The sequence below is a fragment of the Artemia sp. Qi Xiang Cuo genome, chromosome 6 (assembly GCF_049724085.1).
Source record: "Artemia sp. Qi Xiang Cuo chromosome 6, ASM4972408v1, whole genome shotgun sequence".
NCBI classification, from domain to species: Eukaryota; Metazoa; Arthropoda; class Branchiopoda; order Anostraca; family Artemiidae; genus Artemia; species Artemia sp. Qi Xiang Cuo.
The window spans coordinates 62,770,440-62,782,497 of NC_142799.1; the positions used below are offsets into that span (position 1 = coordinate 62,770,440).

Here is a 12,058-nt window from a genome sequence, read left to right on the forward strand (position 1 = left end):
AGCTTACCCTGTCAGTTGGTTATTTTACTTACTAATTAATTAGATATTCGTTACTTGCATAAAAGGTACCATAAGCTATACTCGCGATTTGTAGACAACTAGATTGGACCTTAAAAATTAATCTTGGTAACTAGTGGGATGGCTTTATAGCTGTAGGTTTATAGTGCCAAACTCACATTTTCCAATATCTATTGTTCTTTTTTTGTTTTTGTTTTTTTGGGGTGGGGGGATGTTCATTGTAATGAATGTTTCAGTGCCTTCAAGACAAAATGAGAAAAATGTAAAAATCAAATATCCAACCAAAGAGTATGCGTAACTAGGAGTGGAAACTGGGGCTACTTTCGACAAAAAAAACTATCGACGCCATCTATTATCTGGCAATACTTGGCATTTTTTCAAGTTGTGTAATCGTTTTTCTGTCCGGAACTGAGATCAGACACTTATTACTACCCTAATTTTACCAATTACATTAATGAAGTTAATTATTCTTATTATCACACTGAAAAAATGCCTAGTGTCGCCAGACGCTAGATGGCAATGAGGAGTTTTTGGCCGAAACTAGCGCCAGTTCCCACTCTTATAAGTTACCCATACTCCTTGATCAAGACATACAACTAAAAATCTAATCATTTTATTAAAGCAAAAATAATGCGGAATGCGCTTTACATCGTTGATTAATGGCCGTAAAAATATGAGTAAAGAATAAAGCTAAGAGCTCATGGCTTTTTTCCGTTTTAACTTCGTAACCATCTTTGGCACTTTCAAAATTCCATGTTTTTTAGCTGGCTTCGCAGATTCAAGCGGCTGTAATGACAATAAACTTCGGGACGAGTCCTATAAAAAAAGCAAACGTTTATTATGACAAGGAATAGCAACTCGACCTTTCTTTATTTTTATTAAAATTGGAAAGGGAGACAAAGAGAGGGGGAGATGTAGAGCCATTGTACCTTGACAACTATTATGACTAATATAATAACACAACAAATAATGATTGTGATAAATCAAACCCATTCATTTAGCTAGATAAAAAAGTCATTTTTAAAAGTTATGGAATACATTATCGATATCTCTAATAAGAAAAATATTAGACTCCAGAACGGGGTATGTCCTCAATGACAGTAAGGGAAATTGATACAAGAAGATTTGGCGCTATAATATGGATTACATAGGAATTAAAACTACAAGCGCCACTGACAAGACAGTGTTGTCAAGAAGAACTAAAAAAATTCAAAACAAACTTGATTTTTATTTATTGAAACGTATATTTTAGTTTAAAATTTAAGTTTAATTCGATCCGATCCCAAATTTTTTAAAAGAGGAATTTTTTTTATATTATTTATCATTCAAACTATCTTTTGTTGACTATAAAACAGTTATGCCCAGTAAAGATAACATGTGCCAGTGGCAATATTTGGCTGCGACCATGTGGGAAGGGGTTGGGGATGAGGAAGTGCCAAACCCCCTCCTATACGGAATAAACTCTACTTATTTTGAAGTTTAATGTTACTCTTTACTTTCATAAGAACAGCGTAGACCAGAAATATTCCCAAAAATCAAGAGGGATTAAATATCGATTTCTACTTTTCCACCCCTTCCTTAGAACTAATTCTATATTTACTTGAAGGCTGGATGAGAGTTAGGATGTTTTGGCATTAAAATGCACCCTTTAATGCATCTGACACCAATCACGCGGCAGGCTTGTATATATTTGACTCTATAGTTATTTATTGGTTTAACTCACGAGGATCCAAATCAGTAATTTCAATTAAGAAATTCTGACATGAATTCAATTACTCCTTCCAGTTAATGCATAAAAGAATAATCAATTTTATACAATTCGCTTTCTGTTGCTTCTCTTTTAACCGCAGATTTCATTTATGACTCGATCTGTTCGTTGTGATGCTTGTTGTCACATATCGGCTTGCCAAAGATCTTGTTTGTGCTTCATTTTCATGCATCGTTACCTCAAACTTTTTCCCATGCTTTTTACTTTAGCTGTTCAGATTCAATCAAAATCACGTGTAATTTGACATGGCGTCGTAGATGTTAAAAACTTATTCCATTTTCCCTAATCGTTATATTTTTTCTTTAATTACGTAGTTATACAATTCAGTAATAACCAGGAATGTTCCAATGCCTATGCCCTATGAAATATCTGATACAAGCATTGAGCAAAATCAGCTTTAATTTCGAGTGATTAAATTTCTTTCAAAACTCGGTTTTGATTTTCATTTACTGGGGGTCTCGGAAGGCATGCATTTAAGGGGAGGGGAATTTTAGGCTCTGGCATGAATACTTCAACAATACACTATTTTGCTTCCAAGTGCATCAACTAGGGACATAACAGAAAAGCCCCGAAAGCACGTGAATGTAAGCATTAGTTTTCAGATCAGCTCTTTACAAGGTTTTAGCACCACAAACTGAAACAGTTCACATACTAAGGAGACTGGGAGGGGGAAAATACAAAAGTGGGTTAAAAACACCGGTTCAAAATTTAGAGCTTTAAGATTATGATTGCATACTTATAATACTTTTTATCTTTATACTCCTTTAATTGACACTAAGAAAGTGTTATCTCCTTTGAAATATGCAGTATAGGATGTTCTTATTAAAGTAGATTTATATAGTTATACCTAGATATCAATAAACATCGAACTACAATTTCATAGTAGCCAACTAACCCTGGCGGGAAATGAAAGAAAAGAAACACGTCACTGTTACCCATACTAAAAAACAATATTCTTGTTTGGCTTAAAACCTCAAGCAATGGGTGTTCAACCATTTGAAAAGGGCGATCCTAATGGCGATATTCCAGTAAAGAGTGTTTCTGGAAAACGGTGATTAGTCTCTTCCAAAACCAATAAGAGTTTATTTTCGCATTGGAATTTCACTATTAAAATGAGCCTTTTAATACTTATCATCCCTAAATCATTTTTAAATACAAAAATTTCTCACCCAACAGTTTTTTTTTAAATCCACTTTTAAACTTTCAGTTACTATGAAGTGTGATTCGCTATTATAGGTTGCAGCTGTGGTCGAGAAAAAAGATTTTTAAATGATAAAAAACACTAAAAACTGTAGAGTTTTACCGAGAAAAATTGAGAAAATTCGAGTATTCTGATAATGGCAAATTAGTTACAGGTAAATTACCTCATACGGCTGAAAATGTTCGGTTTTTATTTGTTTTATTTTCAGAGGCTAGGACTGCAATATATCATCACTAAAACAGTGCAATGGTGTAACGGTGTATAACGGTGTCTTGACCTGTCTTGAAAACGGCAATGCGCCGTATTGAAAATCTTGATTTCAGAAATTTCTTTATTTTGTGTCTTCAATTAAGAATAAATAAACTACAAATAATAAATTTATAAATTATAAATGGATAAATGAATTGAACAACTAAATCGTCAGTCGGGTATCAAAAGGACGTATCTCCATAGCTGTAAATTTTCAGAAGAGCAGGAAAAAAAACCTCACAATTTTTTATTTCCCCTCTAACAACGATTTTGTTTTACGGTTATTGCAGCGGAAATAAAAAGATGTGAGTTTTTTTTTCTTCTGCTCTTCAGAAAATTTACGATTATACAGATAGGTTCTTTTGATAACCGACTGCGTCATATCGAAATTTCACAGTCCGGTGGGTTCCAATTTAACAATTATTACTCAAATTAGGAAATTTAACTTCGATACGATAAAAAAAAGCTACACGTTATGAAGGTGAATTTTTTCACAATTATCATTTCAAATTTCGAAAATTTAAATTCGAATTTTATAATTATATTCAAAATATTTTTTAATTTCTAAAGGTCTAGTTAAATTCTAACTTTCTAGTCTCAGTTTTCGGTTTTTCTTGTGTAAAAAAAGGTCCGGGTTATATCAACTTTGCGCCAATCTTTCAAAAACAAATACGAGAAAAAGGCAATCCGCACTTTTTGTTAATTCCTCTGCTTTTTTCAGAATCTTCATTATTTCGTCGAAGACAAAAAAAATTGTAGCACGAAAGTGCTATAAATTGTAGCACGTAAGTGTTACCATTCGATCCTTAAATGTAGCAGGTGCAACAGTGCTACTCATGATGAAATAATGCTAAAATAGCGCTTTCGCGCAACAGGTGACAACCCTGGTTGTGAGCGTAAACTGGCACTCGCGTCGATAAAAAAAAACTATCAACCTCATCTACCGTTTGGCGACACTTGATATATTTTTTTCCAACTGTAATCATTTTTTTGTCAGGAACTGTGATCAGATGCTTATTAATACCCTATTTTATCAAGTACACAAATTAAATTAATTATTCTTATTGTTACACTGGAAAAAATGCCAACTGTCGCCAAATATTAGATGGCGTTGACAGTTTTTTTCGACACTAGCACAAGTTCCCATTCTTTAACCCTAATTTTTGAGGTGTAGGTCAGGTTTTGATGAAACAATTAGCAGACAAACATAAGAAATTAAAACCAAAATTTTATATATGCCTGAAAAAATATGGAGCCATACTCCGAATTTTTTTTTATAGATGGTTAAAAGTTTCAATTGCAACAAGAAGATACCAATACTCATGCTATTACTGAATATGCAAATATATTGCTTTAAAATTATGCATTAAAACTTACTAGCATATCAAAACTAAGAATAATTTTAAAAACAGGAATTAAGCTCCTCCCCAAAAAAGGTGCCATCTTGCTGTTTCAAGGGGTAGTCTTAAATTGGGCTAAATGAAGGGGGCGAAATATTTTTTCCAGTCTTCACGAGAAAGTAAACCCAGCTATTTTTTCATTCTTGTTACAATTTCTTTTCAAAATCTAGTACGAGAAACAAAATGAGCTTTTTCGTCTTTTGCTGGAACAGTCCAGGAAAGCCTTCAATATGGATTTCAATGTGAATGTATATGAGCGCAATGTGAACGATATGACTTATCGTCATATGGTTGTTATCGGTTCAATATATTTTAATGACAAAGCCTTCAATATGAGCTAAAGGGACTGATATTTTTGGACCTTATTAGGTTTCATTCATTTAAGTATTTTTAATAAAACTATCAACATCCTATTTTTAATTAAACTAAAAAAACTGTTTGTTATTAATTTTTCGTTTTGTCTGATTAAAGATTGACTATAGTAAATCAAAGAAAGCTTTTTTTCATCAAGTCAACAAATCAAGACATTTGTGAGACTAAATATCCTAATTAAACTGCTCGCCTTTCTCTTTTCGTTTCCTTACTTTCTTTCAAAAAACTAAATCAGCATAATTTTACAAAGCTAAATACCCCAATACAGCTATTCACCTATCTCTCTTTCATTTTCTTTTCTTTCTTTCATTCTCTAATCAAGCTGCTCAACTTACTCTCTTTTATTTCCTTTTTTTGCTTCCTTCATTCTCTAATTAAACTACTTGACTCACTTTTTTTTTAATTTTCCTCGCTTTCTTTCAAAAAACTAAACAACCCAATTTTACAAAGCTAAACGCTCCAACTTAAAAATCAACACAATTTCACGAAGCTAAATACTCAAATTCAACTATTCATCGATCTCTGTTTCATTTTCTTTTCTTTCTTACATTCTTCAACCAAATTGCTTACCTTACTCTCTTTCATTTCCTTTTCCGTTTCCTTACTTTCTTTTATTCTCTAATTAAACTACCTGACTCACTTTTTATCACTTCTCACTTTCTTTCAAAAAACTAAATCAACATAATTTGACGAAGCTATATACCACAATTCAACTATTCACCTATCTCTCTTTCATTTATTTTTCTTTCTTTCATTCTCTAATCAAACCACTCACCTTACTCTCTTTCAGTTCCCTTGAGAATATCTCATTTTCTTTTTCAAGATTCCTACTAGTCGTTCCTTTATTCTTTTCATCTTTAATCAGATTCTCTTATTCACAGCCAAAGTCCTTCGACGAAAGACTTAGTCGACTACTACTATTACGAGATAAAAATAGCTCCTTGAGCCAACGCGAAGATCCTCGACCGGTCTTCGACTTGGGTGACAGCTCTTGAATTTGCTCCCTAGCTTTGAACTTCTCTGCTTGCTTCGAGAGTAGACGAATGCTATTGATAAGGCGAGCATAGCTATCCACATTTTTATTACAGAAATCCAGCTTTGATATGGGTGCTAACGATTCTGGAATTCGAACTTCTCTATCAATCCGACATGGAATGATTTTCTTTGGCTGCTCTGAAAAAAAAAACCCAACTAACTATAGAGAAATATAAATCAATATTAGTGAAGAGGAATCAAAATAGAAAGTAATTAATGGAGGAACAAAAGAGAAGCAGTATTAATAAAAGAAGAAGAAAGAAAAAGGGAAGGAGGAAGAGGGACCAAACAGGGACCAGGAATCTTTTTTTGTTGTTGGCGTGAAACTTCAAGGAGTCGTAACGTGGGCCAAAGAGGACCAAACATGTTGTTTGGAGAGAAGAGGGTAATGACAGGCCTGAAAATGGGCAAAAAAACAGTTGTCCCTAATCAGTTAAAACTTGAGGCCGTAATTGCCTTGGTCAAGATAACCCTAATGCAAAAATATTTTGGCTAGGGCTAAGGACTCCAATCCTGAAAAAAAAAACAGAATTCCTTTTTTCGGTTGGTATGGGACTTGTATCTGAAGGCACTTGGGCCAAGGGGGAGTCTCACTTGACAAGATAGAATTAAAATAATATTTGTTTGCTTGACAATGAAAGGGCCAACTCTAAAGGGACCAACAAACAATTTCTTTTTTGAACTGTTTGAGAAAAAAACAGCAACATAAGTTTCTGCCTGATTGCACAATAATGCAAACACGAAGCCCCCCCCCCCCAAAAAAACAAAACAAAAAACAAACAAACAAGTCTGGTCCAAAAAGGAAAAAAGAAGGGACAAAAAGAAGAGTAAATCAACAAATAACAGAGGCAACGCTATAGTGTTGCCTATAGTAAAGGCAATAAGGCTTCAATGTTTAATTTTTTTTCCAGAGGTACTTCACATGGAAGGAGTGGATGTATAAACTTCGGAGGGGGCTCATTCGATTAGAAACTCAAAGTTCTAGTGCCCTTTTTAAGATCCAAAAGTCATCGGAGGGCAACTAGCCCCCCCCCACACGTTCTTTTTTCGCCAAGTGCATTCGATAGAAATTTTGAGATAGCCATTTTGTTAAAAATAGTTCAAAGGTCAGATCAAAAAAAATCCAGGGTCGATTCAATCCCCCAGAGCCCGAAGGCAAGTATTTTAAGCTACGCCCTGAGTATAAATAAGGTTTTTATGGAAGGGGTGGTCGTATAAACTGCAGAAGGGGCTCATTTAACTTGAAATTCAACGTTCTAGTTCCCCATTTTAAGAGTCAAAAGTTATCAGAGGGTCAAACCCCCCCCCCCCACGCTCTCTTTTCCCCAAATGCATCCGATCGAACGATTATATAACAATGCCTTCGGGGTCGATGCAAAACCCAGAGCCCTGGGGCAAGGATTGTAAGTTATGCCCCAAGGGTATATAAGGTTTTTATTGAAAACGTGGCCGCAAAAACTTAGAAGGAGTCTCATTTGATTAGGAATTGGCATTTCCAATTCCCTTCTAAAGAGTCAAAAGTGATCGGAGGGCAAAAAGTTCCCCGCCACAACCTCTTTTCCTTAAATACAACCGATCTAACTTTTGATATAATCCTTTTGCTTAAAATATTCCAACGATCTTATAACAATGCCTTCAGAGTTGACACAATCTTTAGAGCCCAGGTCAAAGTTTGTAAGTTATGCCTCAGGGGCATATCAGGTTATTATGGAATTGGTGGTCGTATAAACTTTGGAGGAAGCTTATTTGATTGAAAGTTCTATTCTCTTTTCAAGAGACAGAAATGATTGGAGGGCAACTAGCCCGCCCCACGCCCTCTTTTCTCCAAATGTATCAAATCAAAATATATATAGCCAAATGTCAAATAACTATGATTTCAGGTTTGAACCCCCCCCCCCCGCTGCCCTCGGGGAAAGGGCTATAAATTATGCTAGTTACCCATGTTTAAAATATAAAGTTTTTAAGAAAGGGTGGTTGTATAAACTTTGTAGGAGTCTCATTCGATTGGAAGTCGACATTTCTTTTGCCCTTTTTAAGAGGCAAAAGTCATCAAAAGGTAACCAGCACCCCTCCCCCTCGGGCGCTCTTTTCTTCAAATGCATCCAGTTAAAATTTTGAAATAACCATTTTGTTCGAAAAAGTCCAAAATTCAACTTACTATAACTTAAGGGTTGAAAAATCCACCATAGCCCCCGAGGCAAGGTTTGTAGCTTATGCAAGTTGGCCATTGCTAACATATAAGGTTTTTGTGGAAGGGCTGGTCACATTACCTTTGGATGGGCATCATTCAATTTGAAATTGAGGCTTCTAGTTCTTTTTTGAGAGTCAAAAGAAATCAAAGGGCAACCAGCATCCCCCCACCTTTTCCCCAAAGACATCCTGCCTAAATATTGAAATAGCTATTATATTCAAAATAGTCGAGAGGCCAAATAACTATGATTCTGGGGTTGAACCCCCCTCCCAGCCTCCGTGGAAAGGGCTGTGAGTTATACTTTGTTTACTTATATATATATATATATATATATATATATATATATATATATATATATATATATATATATATATATATATATATATATATATATGTTTATACATATATATATATATAATAAATTGATTTTGAAATAGGGATTTTGAAAAACTTCAAACTTTGGCAATCGAAAACGAACAGAAATTAATTAAAAAAAAAACTTTCGAAAAAGAAGTTTTTCAAAGAAAAGTAAAGGCTATATTAGAAAACAACAGAAAAGTAAAGAGCCTAAAAGTATAAAGCCTTCTGCTTCACTTCCGCTTTACTGAAAACTATGTATCTTGAACAGTCTGGGAAAGAACTAATAAAATTAAACTACTACTACTACTACTGCTAACAACTCACCGCAGCACCAAGCCGCCTGAGGTCAACACAGCTACGCACGCTCCTCCATCCCAATCTATTCAAAGCCTCCCTTTTTACTCCCTCTCAGGAAGTTCCCATTTCCTTTAAATCTTTTTTTATGACGTCCTCCCACCCCAAACGGGGACGACCTGCTTTCCGTTTAGCCCTAGATGGTTGGCCGAAAAGAACAATCTTCGGCAATCAGTCATCCTTCCTCCGCACAAGCTGCCCTAACCACCTCAACCTTTCTTTCATTATAGCCCTAGAGAGCGGTATTGAACTACAATTTTCGTATAGCCTATTGTTTGAAATACGGTCAGTCAGCCGGGTACCCAGAACAATCCTTAAGCAATTTCTCTGGAAAACATCTAGCAAATCTTCATCTGCTTTTCGGAGCGTCCATGCTTCAAAGCCATATTTGACCACTGTCATCACTGTAGCTTCTAATATTCTAATCTTGGTTTGCAGACTTATATTCCTATTCTTCCAGACTTTTTAACTGTGAAAAAACACCCTTGGCTATTCTATTTTTAACATCTCCACTGCTCCCATCATCTTTACTTATAATACTACCAAAGTAAGTGAAGCTGCCCATCTGATCAATCTTTTCATTACCCAACGTCACCTTTTCATCTTCACTTATTCCTAGCCTCAGGAATTTGGTGTTCCTAACATTAATTTTCAAACCTATTCTAGAACCCTGAACTCTCAAAACCTCTAAAACTTCATTCATTTTGCTCACACTTTCATCTAGGATACTTAAATCATCAGCATAATCTAAGTGCAGGCGACTTCTTCCTCCCCATTTGATTCCGTGGTCTCCCATTGCCTTTCCCGTGCTCCTTAAGACCAAGTCCATCAAAATAATCCATATAAAGGGGGATAGAACACAACCTTTTTTCACTCCTGATTCGATACAAAACCAGCTGCTAACGTCGTTTCCTACCTTAACCGCAGCAGTGTTATTCTCGTACATAGCACTAATCACTTTAATGTATTTGTCTGTTATACCATACAAGGATAAGACCTTTACTAAAGGTCTTCTATCAACAGAATCGAACGCTTGCTCGTAATCTATAAAACTGAGGACCAAAGGTGTTTGAAAACTCAGGCACTTCTCAATTATTAACCTAAGAGTGAAAATCTGGCCGTCACATCCTCTACCTTTTCTAAAACAGCGCTGTTCTTCTTTTGAAACTTTGTATACGCCATCTCTCAATTTAAAAAGTATCGTATTACTAAGTAATTTGCTACCTACAGAGACCAGACTAATTCCTTGATAATTACCACACTCAATTTTATCACCTTTCTTATAAAGTGGCTTAATTAAGGTTTTCCTAAAATCATTTGGTACTTCCCCTTTTTCAAAAATCGTATTCATAATCTTCAGTAGCTTGTTTCTAACCTCAGAGCCACCATATTTAAGAAACTCATTTACCACCCAATCAGCACCTTGAGCCTTATTCTATTTTAATCCTCTTCTCTTAAAACTTTGTCTACGGCATCTCTCAGTCTAAAAAGTATCATATCCACACTCACTTTTATCACCTTTCTTATAAAGTGACTTAATTAAGGTTTTCCTAAAATCGTTAGGTACTTCCCCTTTTTCAAAAATCATATTCATAATCTTCAATAACTTATTTCTAACCTCAGAGCCACCATATTTAAGAAACTCATTTACCACCCGATCAGCACCTGGACCCTTATTATTCTTTAATCCTTTTAGTACTGTTGCTAATTCCTCTTCACAAAACAAATCTTCCTTCACATCCAAGGTATCACAAACTTTTTCATTTTAATCTATATTTTTTAAAGAAACTCTATCTCTGTTAAGCAAGTTCTCAAAATGTTCGGCCCATCTCTCTTTAGTTTTTTAATTATCGCTAATTGCGACCCCATTCCTATCTTTAACTGGGGCAAGTCAGGATTGACTAATCCCTCTCAATTTGTTAACATGCAAGTACAATATTTTACTATTATGCCGTCTAGCTTCATCTTCCAGATCCTAGGCAATTTTATCCATGGCCTCCACTTCACACCTCCTCAGTTCATATTTTAATACTTTCTCCACCTTCTTTACATTTCTTTTGTTTTCATATGATCTATCACTCAGATAATTCTTGCACAAGTCCTTTCTCCTTTCTGTCAAACATAAAGATTCTTCACTAATATTCTTAGCTGCAGTTCTCGCTTTCTTCCCTGATACACATTCAGCGATTTCACAAATAATTTTTCTGAAACTATTCCAACCATCTTTCACAATGCAAAAATATAAACTCTCAAGTATAGTATTCAACCGCTCCTGGAAAATTTTTCTAAAATTCTTATGCTGGGTTTTATTAACATCGAAACTTCCCGGCAGGTAGTTAACCTTCCTAAATTTCAACTTTAAATTAATCCTAGACATGGTGATTTTTACTTTTAGAATCAAGAGCAGTACTCTTTTATATCATAGTATCTTGTTTTGATTCTATCAGCGTATAGTTTACAGTAGCATAATCAATAAGGTTTGATGTCTTACCGTCATGTGAATATCACATCGACTTATGGGCCATTTTAGACCAAACACCGTACTGGTTATAACTAGATTGTTATACCTACAAAATTGCAAAAGTCTGTATCCATTACTGTTTTCTTTTCCTACACCAAATTTACCTAGGCTGGGATACCATCTATCCCTATTTCTACCAACCTGGGCGTTAAAATCTCCCAGTAATAACATCATATTTCTGCCTGGGACCCTGTTTATTTGCTCCTGTAACTGTGAGTAAAATTCATCCGAGTCCCTAGTATCTCCGTCAGTCGGTTCTACAGGGGCGTATACTACTATAACTGATACCCTGAACTTTCTAGTCATAAAATGAGCAATTACTATTCTATTATTAATACCTTCCCAGCCCAAACAAGACTTAGCAGCTTCCTTATTCATCATGAGCCCTACTCCTTGTCTATGTACCCCATCCTTCCTACCTGAGTAAACAAATTCTATGATATCACCAAATTTCATGCGTCCTACGCCTAGGAAATGAGTTTCTGAAACTCCTAATAAGTCCAATTTGAATCGTCTGAATTTGTCAGTCAAAATTTTGATACGATAGTCATTTTTTAATGTCGTAACATTCCAAGTTCCAATTTTCATG

The 12,058-nt window shown here is 35.1% G+C and overlaps 1 protein-coding gene across 1 annotated transcript in view; it reads right to left on the bottom strand.

Moving 5' to 3' along the window:
• Window positions 1-601: 601 nt before the first annotated feature.
• LOC148951488 (uncharacterized) overlaps window positions 602-12,058 on the bottom strand; it is a 35,468-nt gene continuing 24,011 nt past the window's right edge. The window contains exons 5-6 of the mRNA XM_089090910.1: window positions 5,784-6,181; window positions 602-834 (exon numbers count right to left, since the gene is read on the bottom strand). Coding sequence (XP_088947036.1) covers window positions 5,880-6,181 — 302 coding nt within the window. The 3' untranslated portion in view covers window positions 602-834; window positions 5,784-5,879. The remainder of the gene's footprint in view (window positions 835-5,783; window positions 6,182-12,058) is intronic.